We start from the raw sequence: 19,204 nt of genomic DNA on the forward strand, positions 1-19,204 counted from the left end.
CACGACCTCTAGTACATGTCGTGACTTAAACATAAGAACATATTATGGCTAAGGCTACAGTTATACACGTCATAATAATAATATTAAACACCCTGTCTGCTGACAGTCATCAACTCTTCTCTCTAGTTATCCTTGACCAGATGTACCCTGTAGAAACTCATAAGCATGCCTAAGCATTTAACAGTAACTAGACATCCTATCTCCACTAAACATTTCTAATACATAAAGTATCTATCCAATATCTGTCTGACTAAAAATACCTAACACCAGCAATATTGACATTGCAGTTATTTGTTAAAATAATCATCGGTGGCCTTTCTCTTAAAATACAGTGTAGTGTTATTTAAGGCTGGCTGTTAAGAGCAGATTTCCATTAACCTTAATATTAATGCCATAGTCTTTTAGCATAAGCCTAATATTATAGTACATCGTTAGCTGGTCACTGATTGAGCTGTTGGAGACCTAAGCGCCTGATTCTGTTGACATGTTCAAAGACAGTCTTTGGCAACCCGAGGTAAATAGTTTTCCATTTGTAAAAAGTAATTCCTTGTTAACAGAATGATGACGTTTATGTATGGATTCATTTAATGGGTGAGGACTGTCAAGTCAATATATCCTGTTGATGTTAGGCTTCTTTGTGAAGTGTCTATACAGACACCGGGCAAGGGGGTTTCAGTTATAAATGTTGTTTCTTGTATTCTGGAGCTAACTTCCAAGAGCACTGATTGTGCCATATTAGTCTTACAATGTGTTGTGTTGTGTTGTGTTATGGGTGTTATTTGTGTCTAGTAGCTTGCTAATCCATTCCAGGCAACATAAATAAACGGCTTTACATGAGGAAGAGTGGCAGAAAGGAAGGCTGGTCTGGATCTGGTTGGTTCTTAATCTCACCTTTGCCTAGAAATCGTGACTTCATCCACTGGCCTATGTAGGTCAGACTGGCATCACTGTTTGTTATTCCTGGGCCAGAGATACATTTATGTGCACCTGTATAGACTTGCATATTTTTAAATGTGCACACATATGTAGTGTTTCCTTCTGTGCCCATCGAAACGCACACAGACACTTGGGGACATTACCCATAGGAAAAGCAGAGAAAACCATTTTTGTGACTTCACCACAGTTTGTACATAGTGTTATGTAAATGCTCCTTGTATCTCATTGTTGGTGCTCCTCATCCTCTGAGCTTCACCTTTCACTTTCCCCATAGATAGCCACTTGGTGAGTACAAGAGCTGGGCTAATCATAAACATACTGGTTTTGGTGTGTCAGTAGTGTGGTATGTGGGGTGATTATCAGTGTCCCCAACACACACACACACACACACACACACACACACACACACACACACATATCTGTGTATACTAGTGTAAAGCTCTGACAAAATATTAATGCAACATCCCACCAGTAATTTTATCCAATCTGTATCATCTTGTATATGTCTTCTTTACTTGGAGCTCCATAATAATGGCTAAAATAAATCAAGTGTTTTGCCGAGTAACACAGTAGTTCAAGAAGAAACAGGTATAGCTGCAGAGCATGTTACAATGGAACAGGCTGGGTGCGGCAGCTTTGCAGGCGTCCTGTTGGCTCCAGTAGGATGCTCCTGGGACAGCTTTCTTGCAGCGGTGAGCAGTGAAGGAAAAGTAGGTCTAAATTATGAGCTGTACTGTAGGCGTAGAGGGAAAGCGCAAGTTAAAGGATGAAACCACATCTGCAGAACTGTTTATCACTAAATGAAGGGTTCCATACTAACCAGCTGGTCACAGTTGAAGTTATGTGTAGCCTCTGTTGGACTAGTGCTAATGCTTTGTCACAGAGCCAAGAAAAAATGTTGCATTCTTCTGAGCCTATTCTTTTTTTGGATACTCACAATATCCTGTGAATTTCACCTAGGTCGGATTAATTTCATACACATGAAGCTTTATACATGTTTAACTAACAGAAGGAGTTAAAGCTTGTCAGGTTTCAGCTCAGCTTTGAACAGCAGGATTACTAAAAGACTGGTAAAATCCCTCCTCTGAAAAAGCAGATTGTGGAGAATGAGGAGGCCATACCAATTTTTCTTCTTGGTGACCCAGCCTACCCTCTGCTGCCTTACTTGATGAAAGAATATGCAAACGGTGGCTCCACACGTCAAGAACAGTACTTTGGGCTCTGTTTGTGTAGGGCGTGGATGGTCATTGAGTGTGCTTTTGGTCGCCTCAAGGCCAGGTTTGCTGCACTGAAAAGACCCATGGACATCAACATGCAGGACCTACCCCATGTTATTTATGCCTGCTTTGTTGTCCACAACTTTTGTGAGGACAGAAAGGAGACAGTGGCTGAACACTCTGTGTTGGGAGAAATGCAAAAAGAGAGTGAGGAGAGTGCTTGCAAAATACCTTGACCCTTAAAACTAAAAACTTGACATCAAGACAGTTGTCTTCAAAAAAAGTACATTCCCCTATTATTTGTATACTTACTTTGAAAGTGTTCTGTAAAATTAGACTGAAACCACTTTTTTATTTTAACTGTTTCTTTTATAGTGTCTTACACTAGTGAAAAATACAACATGCTTGATTGTATAAAATTCTGTAAAACAAAATAAATTACTGCAACTTCTATTTTGTACTTCAAAATAACACTTCACATATCACTTCAAAACACACACACACAATTAGCACGGCCAACAGGTCAAAAACTAAATGCTTAATTGTGTAAACAAAGTAATGTGGAATCATTCAGTCATCAGTGTCATCCTGCAGCAGTGCATGGGTGTATGAAAATGAGGTTTGCGGCTGTGGGTTGCTATGTGTAGGTGTGTATACTTCAGGGGGGTATGGTCCAAATTGAGTCACTGGTTGATTGGACCTCGTAGGTGTGCGCATAAAGGTCTGTGTAGGTGGGTGTAGTGTGGTGTGCCTGAATGATGCTGGGTGCCCTTGAAATTGTCCACTGCTGCTGTGGTGGTGAGCAAGCTGCTGCTGGAAGATCTCATTCATGAAGGAAAATCCCCGCTGAATGGTGCTAGTTATCTGCTGTATGTTATCGGTGCAGGTTCTAGTTGACTCCTCCATCAAATCCAACATCCTCCTCTTTATTTTTATATCTTTCTCAGCCAGATCAACCTGAGCCTTCCTCTTCAGCCTGTCTCCCCTGTGGCTGTTCAATTTTGCCTTAACATAAAGCACATCATGAATATTATTACTAATAAAATGTACATATTGAATAATAATTGGCAAGCTTTTCAGAAGCTGTAATAATTCATATGAACATTACTTATTAAATTGCTGTTTCCCAAAATGTGTAATAAACATTGTCATATGTTTCATAAAGTACTACCTGGAGCAAATCCTGACGCTGCTTTGCAACTGCACCAAGATCAAGGGATTCATCTGTGGAGTTTGGAGAATTAGCAGGCACCTCAGATGATGAAGACTCTTCTTCCAGGTCACCCGTTTCGATGCCGTTGTCGATGGAACGTGTAGCAGGCGACCCACCCCAGATCTCTTCACAAAGCTCATGAAAAACAAACACTACTCGTCCTTGCCCACTCCGACGTCCGGTGTCCACTGCCTGTCTGTATTTGACACATATGTTTTATACCTTGGTCGTGACTTGAGCTTTTGAAATCTTTTTAGCATCGTGAGGGGAAATTCTTTCCACTACATGGTTCCTTTGGATGCTGTGCCTGAAACGCCTGCGTTATATTGGAATATTTAGTCTGACACGACTCCCAGTCAACATTCTCTTGAAGTTTAGTACACTTGTACTCCAACGCAACTTTCAGTAGAAGTTCTACTTTGTTGTGAGTCCACACAAACAACTCTTTTCCCTTGTGTTTTCTCTGCGTCCGCCATGACTTCGTTATGCTCCCTCTTCCACGCAGTGTTGCCAACTCCTCAGCAAGGAAAGTAGACATTGGCTGTCCTAAAAGTCGCTAGAAGTCGCTAATGACGCCATCGTCTTCAAGCGCATGCTCAGACATCAGACATAGTTTTATTCGTTTTCACTGTTTTCATGTCAACGCAAATACTTCCCGTCTACACAGCAATCATTTTAACGAAACTATGCGTTTACAGTCAAGAGCGTTTCCGTGTAAATTAAAGAATAAACAGAAACTAGATAAGAACTGCATATAATTATGGCATGTAGAAAAGTCACTTTCGGCTTTTCCCGTTTAGGGGTTGCCACAGCAAATCGTCACACTGACGACTCGCATGTTGACATTTGGCACGTGTTTTACTGACGCAACCCTGATTCGAAACCCGGGGCGCAGCGGCCAAAGCGCTGCACCTTAACCACTAGCCTACCAGGGACAGCTATATAATTATAGCATGTCATATAACTAAAGCATGTTGGCACCAGTAGTAGAGGAATTATTCACATCCTTAATTAAAAGTACTAACCCTACTGCACACACAGGGTCACATGACTTCCCACTCAAACATGCATATTTATTCAGTTAGAAATGCACACACAGTTATCCTACATTGTTGGCATGGGACCACAGACTGTATGCCATTACCTCTGGTCACTTCTCTGCCTTTCTCAAGCATATGTACAGACACACAATCCCTTTCAGTCCAAACCAGAATAATGTTCAGGAATGTCATTATTTTTCAGTTTTATAATTGTTTATTTCTGCTAACTTTGCATAAAGTAGGCCAAATTTAAACCCTGCCCTGACAAAATTAAATCACTTTTAATTCTTGTGGTACACAGTACTAAAATTAGATCAGAGATTACGACTTGGATGATGTAGTGGTTTTGAATTCTCTGTTCTGGTAAATAAACATCAACACTAAGTGTCCGATTTGGCTCAGCAAAACAACTGCAGCAGTCTGTTCCACTTTGGAATAAACTGTTGGGATGCTGAGTTCACGTGACAAAAATTCAACTCTCCAGCAGATGGTGCTGTGCTCACACACACAGGTTCTGCTGAGCTCAGAGATTTCATGGATGTAAAACATTTGTCATCCTCACTTGAGAATGTGGGGCTCATGTTGTTCCAGCAGTAATGCTGGTGTGAGAAAAACTTTGACCTAAGCATTCTGTACAGGAGCAGTCTTGTCTTAAGGGCGCTAGCACAGTAGGACGTCTGCCGCCGGACCCCTGGGATCATCTGTCTCATCTCAGGACAGTAAATAAAAGCATCATAACTCTATACACTTTGCCACTGGAACATTCTGTGCTGCACCTCCCACCCCCTGCACACACCTCAGTTGGTGCTAGTTTCCAGTTAATTTAAGCATACAACAACACTTCTGTCCACACCAGGAGAAAAACAGTCCATCAAACTCTCAGTAACAATTTTTGGATGTTAATATGGAAGCTAGACGTCAAATGTGATGATGGAAGACTTATGTGGTATGAGCATACTGTTTCAGGAACAGAGATAAACTGTGTGAGTTGTGATAAGTGAACTTGTACCTCCTCACAAGCATTGTGCAAGTCTTGTATGCAGATAAAAGGAAGAGTGACAAACATATTTGCTTGTGGAAATGTCTGTACCATATCTTCACAGGCAATGTATTTTGAGTTTGTTTAGGTGCAGTGAATAGCGCTTGCAAGTGAATCGTATGCACATTCTTTTCTTGTTCTTGTCCCGTCTTATCTTGTGTACTTATTTCATTATGGAAGAACATTGTACATGCACACCGAGAGCCACTGTACCAGAGTCAGATTCTTTGTGTGTTCACACACACACCTGACCAGTAAAGCCGATTCTGACCTATAGCTTTTTTTCATATGTCCTGAGCGTTTCTGTGTTGCCCTTCAGTCAAACAAATCGCATTGTATGTGATCCCATCAATGAGAATGGGCTAGCAATTGTCATGCACATTGCACTCACTGCTTTTAAAGCCATCTCCTTGTTATTGAGAACAGACTATTGAATGTTGTTGTTAGGCCTTCTAAACAGTTTCTCTCACCCCCTACATTTCCACCATCCACCTCCTGCTGTTACGTTTCCATAACAACACAGGCTGAGACTGCTTCAGAAAGGATGAAGCCTGGGTGGGCACTTGGGTATAAAAGCCCAACTTTTTGTTTTGCTCTTTCACATTCCCATCCTGCTGTGTATTTCTGGCTCTGGCTTCATGTTGAGCTCTTGGGTTCTTTAAGATATTGCAACAAAGCAGACCTTTACACCCTTTTGATTTGCCTGTCAGTGCTCAGGTTCTAAGTGCAAAAGAGCTGTCATTTGGTTGGCTCACCCAGTGCTTACTCCAAGCTTTCAGAGCCAGTGGAAGACAGACTGTGGTTGGTCATGGAGAGAGAAAAACGCTTGTTGAGCCGACAGGCTGCTGTGGTCGATCCTCATTGCTCTGAGGATCTGAGAAGGTAAGGCAAGTTTCTGATTGCGCTTCTTAATAAGAGAGGGCTATACTTATTGCTCGGCTGTGTTTGCGCCTCATTTCAAAGCTCAGGCTGGTTACATACGTTTTTCCGCCTGCCTCTGGGAAAAATATTTGTTTTTTTTTTTTTTTTTTGTCATGTTGTCATTGATGTCATGTTGGTGCTTCAGATAAATTCTTATTCAACAGTTAATTTTTCTGGGTAGTCGAATTGGCTTTGCCTTAAATTCTCTGTAAACCCAGGAGAACCTGTCAGCATATCAGTAGTCTGAGCCAGTGACTGTCAAGATTCTGTGTTGAAATGATTTATCTGGTCTCAACAAATGCATATAAATGTTTGTAAGTAAGCTTTGCTTCCCAGAACATGTGAGGTTGCTGTTTGTGCTGTAGCCCAACTCCCATGACTAACTGTGCACTGGCGTAAGTCCAGATAAGCGTGCACTTTAAGATCTCATGCATGTCTACTTTAATCTGCTGCTGCTGTGAATTTGATATACTTCCTTTGAAATATGTTGTAAAACTAGGCCCGACATTGAGTTTTGCCAGGTGACATGACATGGTGCTTCAACAAGGAAGTAAGTCAGAGGTTGAGGCTTTTGTCTGGACGTTGCACACATCAAGTAGGCCACCCCCTGCTTTGGCAATAGAAACACCTTTTTTGTCCAGTACATAGGTCATTTTACAGTATGTGCATGTTGTTTTTTCCATGCTGTAACCTTTTGTTGACTAGTCTTTTTTTTTTTTTTTTAAACGTCTGGTTGCTGTCACATTCTTATCTACAGATTGAAAAGAGCCTGATAATCTTGTCATGAAATAACCTTTTCACACAAACATCACTGTCATCATCTTAAATAAGACAGGGATTTTACACATGCAATACCACCAACTTTCTAAAATTACCACATTTGTGCAAAATGACAACCATAATCTGATGTTTTGACTTTTTAAAATTATTAATAAATGTAGAGCATATCCTACTGAAACAGCCGAGCATTACTGGCGGCCTCCTGAGCATGGGAAGCAGTGTGACCTTGTGAATTGTTACTGTCAGTAAGTAAAGAGGGGAAGTTGTTGAGAAATGGGAACAGTTGATTGCGGTCTATATTGCCCTGTCATTTAAACCAACTGTCTTTTATGTGAACCTATAAGAACACACAGCCACCTGCTCAGTGGTTCAGCTATGACTGTGAAATTGTTCTCAGTGTGTTGCCTTAGTTTAAACACCAGCCACATTAACTCACTTGTCCCAGAGTTCACCAGCTTTGTATGTTAAGTATTATAGAATGCTGTATCTAGTAAAAGGACAACTTTATAAAGGGCAGTTACCCGCTGAAGTTTCTAGAGTGGAGAAACATGCAGGCTACTGTGGAGCTATACTTAACATGGCTCATAACTTAACATTCATAAACGGGCCTAAGCTTTCATGACATTTAAGAATGTAAATAGAGTCCACTATACAAACAGGAAAACACCCTGAATATTGTCTTTAAAGCTGTGTTTGTACTGATGTGAGGTTAAGTGTTGTCACCATTTATTTGGTATTTAAGTCTACTTACAGGGTAGACATTGAACTGAAGCTGGATTTCGTTTTCTTTTTCTCTCTGACCTTTATCCCAGTTACTCAGCCTGCATGAAAGAAAATGTATAAAATGCTCCACTACTGTTTCACACAAGGAGATGTTTTAAAAAGTCTGGCTCTGCTTTGCCTTGCCAGCACAAAGCCTAACAAGACACGATTTTGATGTTTGTCAGCGGAAGAGTTTGTGGTATGGGCCCAGAATTCTTAAACATGTTGGTTCTTGTGTTGTGCTTCGCTGACTCTATATACGGAAGAGAGAGAAGCGCTGTCTGCTGTATCTCTTTCATGCCTGGTTGGCTCTGGGGGAGTGGTTCAGTTTGACGTCACCTACTACGAAGTGTCACACCATTCCTCTTTACCAGTACATTCATATAGCAACAAGTTTTTTTTCTGGCAGGATGTGGCAAAAGGACCTCAACTTGGCTACCACAAAAACTCCTCTGTGATCATACATTTAGAAAATTAAGAGGACTATGTACATCTATCTTCTTTTAGGCGTCGTATTATCTTGGCATTTTCAATTTTCTTTTACTTCAGCTTTCCTGACTTTAGGTCAGTGAGTGTGGTCTCGAGAGTAGAGCATTTTGAGGGTGGTTGTTTTTTTTTGTTTTCTTTCTTTTAACTAAGGAAATGCCTACTGTCAGTAGGTATATGAGTTTTCATTCATCAAAGCGATTTAAACTTAGCAGGTAAGGTAGTCTTTGTTGTTGTTGTTTGTCTTCAGCAGTTAGCTTTGTTTGTTTGTTTTTGTTTTTACTGGAAAACGAGGGTTTTACTGAAACACTTCGTCTTGTCCCATATTTGTCCTGTAGTTTACAGGTTTGGATTTGGCATTAGAATTCAGTTGACTATTCTTTTAATGAATTTGTGGCTCATTTGTCCCCCTGGGCAAGGACAGAGCACATCGGCTGTAGTAAATCTGCAATCTACTTTTTTACAGGACAGGTTTTTGTGTGTGTTTTTTTTGTTTGTTTTTTTGTTGTTGTTGAAGTGGCATATTTGCAGAGCCTTGCCAGTTGTGGACTGTGAATCTACATCGATTGGCTTGTAAAACAGCTGCGAGGTGTAATTGTACAGACAGACTGGGTGCTGATACAATGTACGCTATGTCAACAAAAGTTCATTTGTAATTTAGTAAAGAGCAACCTTCCCCAACACACCATAAAGATAAGTCATCTGCTAAATGTCAGTCCACTCACCACAAAGCATTTTATTTTTGTTGAATTGGTTTTTGTTGAACAGAGTTCATATGATGTCTATGTTGTTGAATGTTTAACTGTGCTGTTCTTTAGTCATAGCTACACTTCTGTAGAGTACAGAAGTTTGTTACAAGCATTTATTTATTTTTTTGTTCAGAGATGTTTACATTTACATGATGGCTGGTGTTTTCCTCTAATTTTATTTTATGGCCTGTTTAGGTCTTGTATTCATCATCTGTGATCAGCTTTCAGTTTACTGTGAGGTGCCTGTGGTGGAGTCGTGCATTTTACTTTTTGTGCTTCTAGCAAGTCATTGTTTTGTGTCATGTTACATCCAGGCTGTGTCGTGTGGGAAAAATTCTACATACTGTATGTACACAAGAAAAGTATTCTAAAACTCTGTTTTGCATATTGCTAAATCTGTACTTCATGTGTGTGTTTAGCAGCTACCCAGTAGAAAGCAGTGGTGGCGGGCTGTCGGCCAGAGTGAAGAAAAGCAGGAGCAGCTTCAGTAATGGTAGCATCAAAAAGGTGGAGGCCAGGAAAGCCTTGAGCCTAGAGGCAGCCCAGCTCGAAGTCCAGCAACAGCACAAAACCCTCAGCAGACAAGCAGCCGTCAGGTAGGACTGATGGGGAATTTAGCCAAAAAATAAACCTAAAGGTCTTAAATACTGTTTAATATAATCTTTTACAGAAATATACAAAGTTGCCAACATTTTGTATAATCATGAGCCACATTTCTGTTTGTATATACAGTAGGTATACACAGTGGGTAAATGGAGCATATGCATGTGACATTACCGTACGTGTAAGTCACAGGCATTCAGTTCCTGTCATTAGTGGCATGTGGATGTCATTTTGGTTGGAGTATGTTACTTTTTAAACAAAAGTATACCTTTAAATTTGTTCTGGACTATGCAGTGACTCAAACTTGGTAGGTGTCTGACCCTCATAAAGTTTTATGATCTGCTTTAGACCCTTCTGGTGTCAGGCAAGTCCATTTCTACAGATCACTGACTGGTATGATGTGCAGAACATTTCCTATGGTGTTTTTTCTTTCTTTTCATTGTAGATCGCAGACATTTGATGTGGACAACAGAGGCTTTGAGAAGACGGAAGGCACAGGAACACAAAGTGTAAGTTTTAACTTTACTAAAGTGTAAGTCTGCAACTTTTAGTGTTTGAACATTTTGAAGAAGATTATTGTACTTGTCAGTTGGAAGTAAAGATGTTTGTGGTACTTTAGATGCACCACGCTATTGGTGTTTTTTGGTGAATGCATATGTGGCTGCTCTTGAACATAGACAACCCAGGATTGCATGCTCAGTTAAGATTTTTGCTTTAATTTTTAAGTGACACCTTTATCTTTTTTGTTTTTCTTTTTTAAGAGTTTCATGAAGCACAACAGGACATTCCACAGGTTGTTTCCAGACATTCCTGAGAGTGAAGACTTGTTACATGGTAGGGAAATAAAGATGAAAGAGAGACTCTGAATTAATGAATGAACAAACAATATAAAGCTAAGTGTTCGTGGTCCTTTCCTTCCAGCTTACCTCTGTGCCCTGCAGAAAGAAGTGCCCTACCATGGTCGGCTGTACATCACAGACACTCATGCCTGTTTCTTCTCATCAGTTCTACTCAAGGACACTAAGGTAAACGGCATCTCAGCTTTGGTCTCTGATTGATTGATTGACGTTTGTTTAGATTGATTTTTAAGTCTGCCCTTTGTGTGTGTGTGACTGTGTTCGTACAGGTAGTGATTCCGGTTTCCTGCATTCGCATAGTGAAGAAGCAGAATACAGCTTTGCTGGTGCCCAATGCCTTGTCAATCCGCACCACAGACGGAGACAAGGTCAGTGTTTAAACTCCAGTCTCACACGGCCATTAAATAACACTTGATAAGGGCCTATATGGTTAAAGTCAAATGCATTTCTAACATGATGACATTGAACTCTGTTTTAGATGTAATTTAATCCTTAAGTTAGTTTTGTGGTTCAAGTTTGCCAGTGGAGCAAATGGCTAATATTCCTGTTGTTTTTTTGTTTTTTTCTTTGTCCCTGTCATTGTTTAGTACTTGTTTGTTTCGCTGCGAAACAGAGATTCCTGTTATCAGCTTCTCCGGTCAGTCTGTCCCAAGGTAGAGGTGAGTAGCTCAATTCAAAAGTTACACAAAGTCTGAAGTTGATCAAAATGTGGTAAAACTGTACATGACAACAGTTACACAGTACAGTCAGTCTGCAAGTTTATCATATGTTTACACAACTGTACTGAATTACAAAGAATGTGAAAGTCCTTGGCTGAATCTGTAGGAGCATTGCAACACTGTGTACATTTTATTACACAATTTAAAATTCTAGAAATAAAAAAAAAAAGAAAAATACAGCTTTGTGAATGAGAGAGGGCAGCAGTCCTGCTGTTGTAAACAGTTCATTTATACTTGATCTAAATGCAGTTTCAGGGCATTTTGCTCTACTTCCCTGAAGTATAATTTTGAATACATTTTTCTCTCAGTTACAGGACCACAGCACAAATGGTAGCCCTTTCTACTCCTCAGCCGAGAACAGCTTTGATAAGAGCAAACTGGTGGTAAGAGACCTTTTCTCCATTTTGAAAGATTTAAAATAACATTGAGTTATAGTCACTGGGCCCAGCGATAACATTTTTTAAAAGGGCACACAGAGGATAAAATGTACAATTCTGGATATGCCTGAATTATGGGATAGATTGGACATTGTGACAAGTGGCCAAAAATCTTTTAGTTTTTCCCATCTAAGCAACTTGACTCTTTATGATGCTATCCCTTTCTCTTATCTCAACAGAACTCCAGCCAGTCCAGTCTGGACGACAGCGTGGACCAGTTTGAAGGCTGTGAGACTCAGTCTTTATACCACCAGCCTCTGCACAGACCACACAGAGGTAAGAGGTTAACAACAATTCCTCAGTCTTCAACATTGCAATTACAAGATTATTGTGAAACGGTGAATATAGCAGATGTTAAATGCACCTGGAATGATCATGTACTGTATGATGGAGAAATGTTACGTAACCCATGATGTCTATGGGTTTTTTTTTTTTTTTTTTGATAAGTTGACAGTAAAGCATAAAAACAGTTGACAGTGTTTAAATGTTATCTCATTCTCGTTTCTGTTCTAGTCAGCAGACATGCAATGTTCCAGATCTAATAGCAGGCTGGCATTCATTTTGTTTTGCCCATCTTTCTTCTGCAGAGACAGTGCCTATTGGAAATGGCTCCAGTTTCAGGAGCCTGCAAATGCATCAGGATGATAGCTCATCTTCAGAAAATCTATCTGTGTCAGGTAATGACACACACATGCAAGCATGCACATGGGTTACTAGCCAATTTTTGGCTCACCAGTGAAATGTAGCTGGCCACCATTTTAGGCACTCTGAGGCTACAGTATAAAGCAGCATGTGTGACCACAGATTAACAGGTGCAAGGAAATGCACTTTTTAAAAGTTGTTAGTTGGAAGATACAGTTGTTTATATCTGAATTCTGACAGAGGCACAGAAAAACCAAGGATTTCCTCTTAAACTGTGTTTTTTTGTAATCAGGAGATGATTTTTTTTGTGTGTCTGTGTGTGTTCCATATTCTCTCTAGTCTTCCACAAAATATGCACACTACTGTAGATAACTAAATAACCTAACTGGGGGGGAAACCCTGCTAAATCAGAACCATTGATTATAATGCTGTGCTTTAATTTTCCAGGTTCAGGTGGATCATGGGTTTGGAATGTGACAGAAAAAGCAAAGTCCCTGCTGGTTCAGAGAGAGGTCGGCACCCTTAACACTCTACTCTTCATATACTTGATTTTGTGAGTATCACATCTAGTCTCTTCTGTATTAACCTGTCTTCCTCCTCCATTTAATCCAATGCTGTATCTTCCTATGTGCTTGCCTACATTTGCTTGTCCTTGTTTGCACCTTGAAGGAAAAAGTTGAGCATGCATGTCTTCTGTGTTTTGCAAAACAGTGTTCGGGTGGTAACACAGGACATGTACAGCATTCCCTCAAACTGTATTTTAACCCAGTAAAATTGAGTCAAAGCCTTTTTTCTGTCTGCCAAACTGTAATGTTTCTTGGCAGAGTAGTTTATTGATCTTCCACAGCACATCTGTGATGGGAAGTGCACTTCTTTTAGTTCCAGTAAAATGGCCTATAAAAAATGTGTTAATCCATTATTTAGCTGCTGTAAGATGATGTAATTAGCCTTTATCAGTGTTAATAAAAAGGCAATAAATGTGACTTGTCATTTTTTTTCTGTCACAGGGTGCTGCTGTTGCTGCTGTCTTCAGGCTACATTGGTCTGCGTATCGTGGCTCTGGAGGAGCAGCTGACATCCCTAGGGGCACTGCCTGAGTTTACCTTACAGAGAGGGTAAGAAATGTCTTCCTCCTTTGATTTCACTCTTTTCTTCATGGCCTTCTGTTTCTAAACATAGTCTTAAATGAAACACCCCTAATAGGTGCTTGTCCAAAGAGACTGAAAAGTTGGGCTGTTCAGCTCGTACAGTATTTACCCAGTGCACCAGTTCTGCCTCAGAATTAGACTGTGCCACTGAAGACAAATTCAGGAAAGTCAACCTTATGTGTTTTCAGGATGGTATGAAAAAAGAATGCATTGAAACGTCAAGTTGGGAAGTTACCCATCAAACACAGGGTTTTCAGAGACAGACTCAGAACTGAGTGGCGTGAAGCTAACTACAGTAAAACCTGTCTGCAGTCAAATGCCACACATGAAACGAATCCACCCACAGTTCTTGGTGTTGAAAGCATTTTTCTTATGTTGTTGAAAATCGCCTGAGTGAATGCCTATAGATGACGTGAGAGAAATCACCACAGCTTGTGTGATTCAGAATTTCCGACAACAACTCGTCAAGTTTTTTTACCTAACGATCTTCAGTGAGTAATGATGACGTATAGAGGCCCTGTAGGTTTATGCAATTTTTAAGGGGCAGGTTTCAACCATTACTTTGTGTTGCTCTGTTTTAGGGGTTAACTCAAAAATGAGGTGTAGGGGTAAAAAGTAAATAGGATTGGGCCTTAGTCAGGATGTTTTATTAATTCTCTTCTCCAGTTTGTTATCACTGATTACAGGCTGCAAAATGCACAGTGCCTGAGAGATTTTCATTCCTTAAAGAATGTTTCAGAAAAATACATTGCTGTTGCATAATGTTGTTTTTGTAGAATATAATTATCTGATATCGAAACCATTTCTTTTAAATCAGCTGCACAGATAGCTTTGTTCTCTTTCAAGGAAACTGAGGGAATGATTTCCTGTAATAGGTGTAGCCTCGTTGCCAAGTAACCAAATACTTGAGAGCTATAGGTGTGTATTTAATTTGCTGATTATGGCCCAAACAGAATCTGCCCCTGCAGAATTCCGTTGACACCTCTGCAGCTTTTAAAACGAAAGTAGAATCTCATGGCCCGGTGGCATGTATGCAACAGTTGTGATGTTTTGAATGTGGGTTTTTTTTTTATTTTTTATCATTTTTCAAGCCAAGGATCCAACATTCCCAGGATCTTCACACCTTGATTGGCTAGTTGCACATCTCTGCCCTGCTTTTTCATACCTTACATAACAATCTGTGACACTTCTCGTGCCAACCTTCTAGAGCTATTCTCTCAGTAGCTTGTGTGAACACCCCAGGTTAATGATTAACAATGAGATTGTCTCCTGACGAGATTATGTCTGATTTTGTTCAGTCCTTTGTGATATGCCATTCTCAGCTGGTTCCCTCTTGTCTTTTTATAGGTACCACCAAGACACGTAACATTCACTGAATGAAGGAGAGATGGGTTGACTGGTGATTGGAGGATTATTTTGGCCTCTTCCCAGCTGAAGCCAGTGGGAGAACTTCAAACGGTCTCAGACTGTGATCCCAACTCGGTCTGCTCTGATGGCTCGAGGAACAAATTGTGCAATTTCAGAGACAACTGATTAACTTGAAGGGCTAGACTAGTGCAGTAAACAAAAGGACATGCCACAACGTGGTTACAGAGAGCCGAGCCAAAATGCCTACGTGCACTGCCTGGTTGCAGCATCTGTCGATCATACCAAAGCCAAATGGCTCTGAGTTAACAAGGTGTCGCATTAGCCAAGTCAACAGGCATCTTCCTGATGGAAACTGTTCCTCATGTCTACTTATGTTATCCTCTGTCCTTCATACTTTCTCTTCTTCCTGAGCATGCAGTCTGAACAGGGCTATACCAATCAGCATTAGCCTGCTGTAGTGCTTTTTTTTTTGTTTGCACCTCAACACCGGAGATGTAGTGCTATGCACAGCCAAAGATGCAAACTGTGCACATCTTTTGCATGAGTGCACACAGGTTACTTTTAATTGATTTTTTTCTGTCTCATATTTACCCAGTATATACAGATCTGTCTCGAGTTCAGCGACCTTTGGGTACTTCACTTTCAATGCTTCTTTTCTTCCTAATCAGCTGTGGGTTGAAGTTACGCTGACTAAAACATTGAAGTGACATCAGCCCACAGAGGCTTGGTACTCTCTTGATGGTCTTGTCCTTTCTCTCTTTCTCCAGTCAGCAACGACTGCAGTATTACTTTCCTCGTCTTTGGCATGATTTAAACCCGTTTAATGATCAATGCTCAGAGGTTCTTTTCTCTCCAGTCTCTGCTGGATGAATGCATTATTATTGCACAAATATTTAGTACAATAGGATATAAGGAGGTTGTCTCAAAGGTATCTATGTTTTTGTCTACAGATTTTCTATGACTTGGGTCTGTTTGGTTCAGATGTCTGTTGATTTACTTTCTACCAGGAAAAAGATGACCACATTATGTTAAAATACATACGTCTCTCCCCTCTCCTCTCCTTGAGAACCAAGTGGCATTCCAAGCATTTCAGGTTATTTAAAGTAGCACTGATAATGTGTTTCTGATCATTTAAGGTTCATGCATGTGTCTGCAGTACCGACACTTGACTGATCTCGTATTTGTATTCTCACTCTCGTAGCCCAGAGGAGATTTGATTTGCTGTAAGGTCCAAGTTTTCAACAGCAAAAGTGGTCCCAAAAAAGAAATTTCAGTATGCAAAAAAAAAAATTGCATGCCAAAATGTAATTTGTCATTGTCTGTTGTTTTTAAGTAGAGTTTGGTGTTTGTTGGGGTGAAATTGTGTAAGGGGGTAAAAAAAATGAATGTGAGTAAAATGAATGGCTCAAGCGAGCGAGCGCACTTTAAAAATGTGTTGTGACTGTTGCAATCCATGACTCCGTATTTTGGATTGAGGGGGAAAAAAATGTCAAATCTGGCTTTGTGTAGTATCAGACGGTGCTAAAACCTTTTAAAAATTATTTTCCACTCAGGGTTGGTGGGCACTACCTGTCACATAGTTTAGGTTCTCACCTTTTCCTTTGTCAAGTATAGTGCTCATGATGGGGTCCACGTTCTGGCTTTGGTGGCTTCTCAAGTGTCCCTTTCGGAAAAGAGCACTTATGTTTGTTGAGATTCACTTAACTTTAGTAATTGATATAACTCTATTGGACTTCTCAGAGTACTTGCTTGTTCTTCCTTCCCTTCTTATGACCCTTTTAAACTAACTGTCCATACCACATTTCAACAGTTTAGCATTACCTTTGTTGTGGAATGCATTCTAGACGGGGTGTAGCAAGCGGGTTTACTTTTGCTACACCCTGATGCCGGAGAGTCACTTTCATAATGTTTTAAGTTTTGGTCAACATGCCATATACAGTACTGTCAGTTCTTAAGGTTCCCCACCAGGGGGCAGCACACAACCACTGTCCTCCATTTGAATCAATGCAAGAATCTCAACGATCAGGGCAGTTTTTGTGGCTTTGCACTATTCAAAGTGTTGTAAAAACAATTTTTATCAGTTGTTAATGTCCTTAATTCTACTATGGTTATATATATATATATATATTTATTTGCATTCTTGGTGATTCAGAGTTGTCTCTGTGAGATGGCTTTGCTATTGTTCAATAAATCAAAAATGTTATGAAATAATGTTCTGTGTATTTGCCCTTTACTGTTCCCACACAAGACTTGATCAAATGGATGGAAATAAACTTGATCATCTAAAGTGTGAGAGTGACCCAGGTAAATTGAAGTATAAACATTCACAAAACCATAATTTAGACCCACCTGTATTTCACAGTATTTGAGATTTTTGTTTTTTTTTATTGTGTGCATTGCTGAACTTTTTCCCATGTATGCACAGAAAGCAATTTAAAGCCTTTCATTTCATTAAGGACTGGATAGTTTGACATTGACAAATTGCAGAAAGGTTTTCCCTGTGAAGCTTGTTCAGGGTTGGATGAAAGCCTATGTGAAAATGTAGAATGATACAGTGAGGGTTAAATCTAAATGGGACTTCTGATGCCATTGCTGTATTATTACATCTGTTAATATTGTCATCCAGTACTTAGGATATCTACAAATGCAATGGCAAAACAAGTAGGTTTGTTGAACATGCTTTTGCTTCTCATCTGGAAAGCAGTTTTACTGGCCTTCAGTGGTGTGCTGTGCCTCCTGTCTGTGGCTCATGGCCGCCATCTAGTGGATAATCATTAACAGACACTACTATTTAAAGCGGACGTTTTTATTCCATATTCCTTATTTTATTAGGGTGGCACTCCAAAGCACTCACCATGAAATTTAACCATAAGTACTTGAGTGTTTCAGCAAAATCTATGTTTTTTGTTTTATTCACTTAAATTAGAAGGAAGTATTATGATGAAATGTTCCTGAATTTCTAGTGTTTCATTATATTTGTTCCTAACTAATAGTTTTCTAGGGTTGTTCCAGAACCTTTGCTCTGGTTAATGTACAGCAAATTAATTGATCTGCCAGCAACTGGAAGAAAGGTAAGTTTCTCTAAGATGGAGCTGAGATTGAAAATTGTCAGTGAATCAGAGTGAACAGTGAAACTACACAGGAGTGATTTCTGTTTATTCTATTCTAGGTACTCAAAAGCAGCAGTCACATCCAATGTAATAGTCTTGGAGCCAACCAGTGCATTTATTTTGTTCATCTGTCCTGGTTATTTGAAGGAGCAGGCTCTGCAGCAGTCCCCTGGTAAGCACCGAGCTGAAATGCATCTAAAAGGAAATGATAGAAGTCTCTGATTTTTGCCATGAACTTGCATAGGTAATTTTATGTTGCTGTAAATTCAATTTAATTTTTAAATATGTTTCCTGAAAACTTTCATTGTTACAGAAAAATCAAAGTTATAAATCTCACATATCATGGATTTAAATTACTGTAAACAAAACAAAAAGAACCAACAAATATTTTTGCTCACTTCGGTGCATACAAGTCACAGAGACATAAGCAGCTGCTTGGTTTATTTATGCCTTTAAGCAGCTGTTGGGTCAGCTTATTTGAGGCAGCGTTGCCTCTGCACCGACTTTAAAATGCCCCAAGCTATTTTGATTTCTTTTAAATCCCAGAAGTTAAATTCCTGATGACATGAAATAAAGCAGATTTGTACAAGCATAAACAGTAAATGCACATATTGCTTCTAAAATTCCCATTCACTGTCTTTGATGCAGCATTGCAAACCCGGTTTAGTTTCGCTGAGGTTCATGAAGTGAGAAGCAGGTGAGGAACTGCAGGACAACATTATCAACATCATTCAGTTTGGAGCTGGTGTCATTGCATTGCTTCTCAGTGTGTTTCTCAAGCTTTATTCAAAAGGATCTTATACACAACGTGCTTTTCTTAATGTAGCAGCCACTAAGCACGAAGACCAGAGTGTATTTTAATGCATTGAAAGATTTCAGTGTGACATAAATTTGGTTTGTGGGTTTAAATTATAATTTAAGTTGTATGCCAGGTTAGACACGAGGCAAGGTGAGGACTTGTACAGATTAGCGAGACAAAGAGATAAGAGATGGGAAGGATGTGCAACAGATAAGCGTGATTAAAGACAGAGATGGAAAGGTGCTAACAAGTGAGGAGAGTGTGCAGAGAAGATGGAAGGAGTATTTTGAGGAGCTGATGAATAAGGAAAATGAGAGGGAAAGAAGGGGGGAAGAGGTGAATATTGTAGAGCAGGAAGTAGCAAAAATTAGAAAGGAT

The 19,204-nt window shown here is 39.9% G+C and overlaps 1 protein-coding gene across 3 annotated transcripts in view; it reads left to right on the plus strand.

Moving 5' to 3' along the window:
• The window catches only part of LOC109958299 (GRAM domain-containing protein 3), a 16,362-nt gene extending 892 nt beyond the window's left edge, over positions 1 to 15,470 (plus strand). Inside the window, exons 1-13 of one of the 3 annotated variants that reach the window (XM_020596841.1) lie at positions 8,326 to 8,609; positions 9,563 to 9,739; positions 10,192 to 10,255; positions 10,508 to 10,580; positions 10,668 to 10,771; positions 10,873 to 10,971; positions 11,191 to 11,262; positions 11,631 to 11,705; positions 11,939 to 12,035; positions 12,347 to 12,436; positions 12,849 to 12,954; positions 13,409 to 13,516; positions 14,897 to 15,470. In XM_020596841.1, coding sequence (XP_020452497.1) covers positions 8,551 to 8,609; positions 9,563 to 9,739; positions 10,192 to 10,255; positions 10,508 to 10,580; positions 10,668 to 10,771; positions 10,873 to 10,971; positions 11,191 to 11,262; positions 11,631 to 11,705; positions 11,939 to 12,035; positions 12,347 to 12,436; positions 12,849 to 12,954; positions 13,409 to 13,516; positions 14,897 to 14,915 — 1,143 coding nt within the window. In that variant the 5' untranslated portion in view covers positions 8,326 to 8,550 and the 3' untranslated portion in view covers positions 14,916 to 15,470. Of the gene's footprint in view, positions 1 to 8,325; positions 8,610 to 9,562; positions 9,740 to 10,191; positions 10,256 to 10,507; positions 10,581 to 10,667; positions 10,772 to 10,872; positions 10,972 to 11,190; positions 11,263 to 11,630; positions 11,706 to 11,938; positions 12,036 to 12,346; positions 12,437 to 12,848; positions 12,955 to 13,408; positions 13,517 to 14,896 lie in introns of those variants that run through there. The other 2 variants (XM_020596840.1, XM_020596839.1) reach the window with 2 other exon arrangements.
• Positions 15,471 to 19,204: the final 3,734 nt, after the last annotated feature.

Source organism: Monopterus albus, unplaced genomic scaffold (genome assembly GCF_001952655.1).
Source record: "Monopterus albus unplaced genomic scaffold, M_albus_1.0 scaffold31.1, whole genome shotgun sequence".
Classification (NCBI taxonomy): domain Eukaryota; kingdom Metazoa; phylum Chordata; class Actinopteri; order Synbranchiformes; family Synbranchidae; genus Monopterus; species Monopterus albus.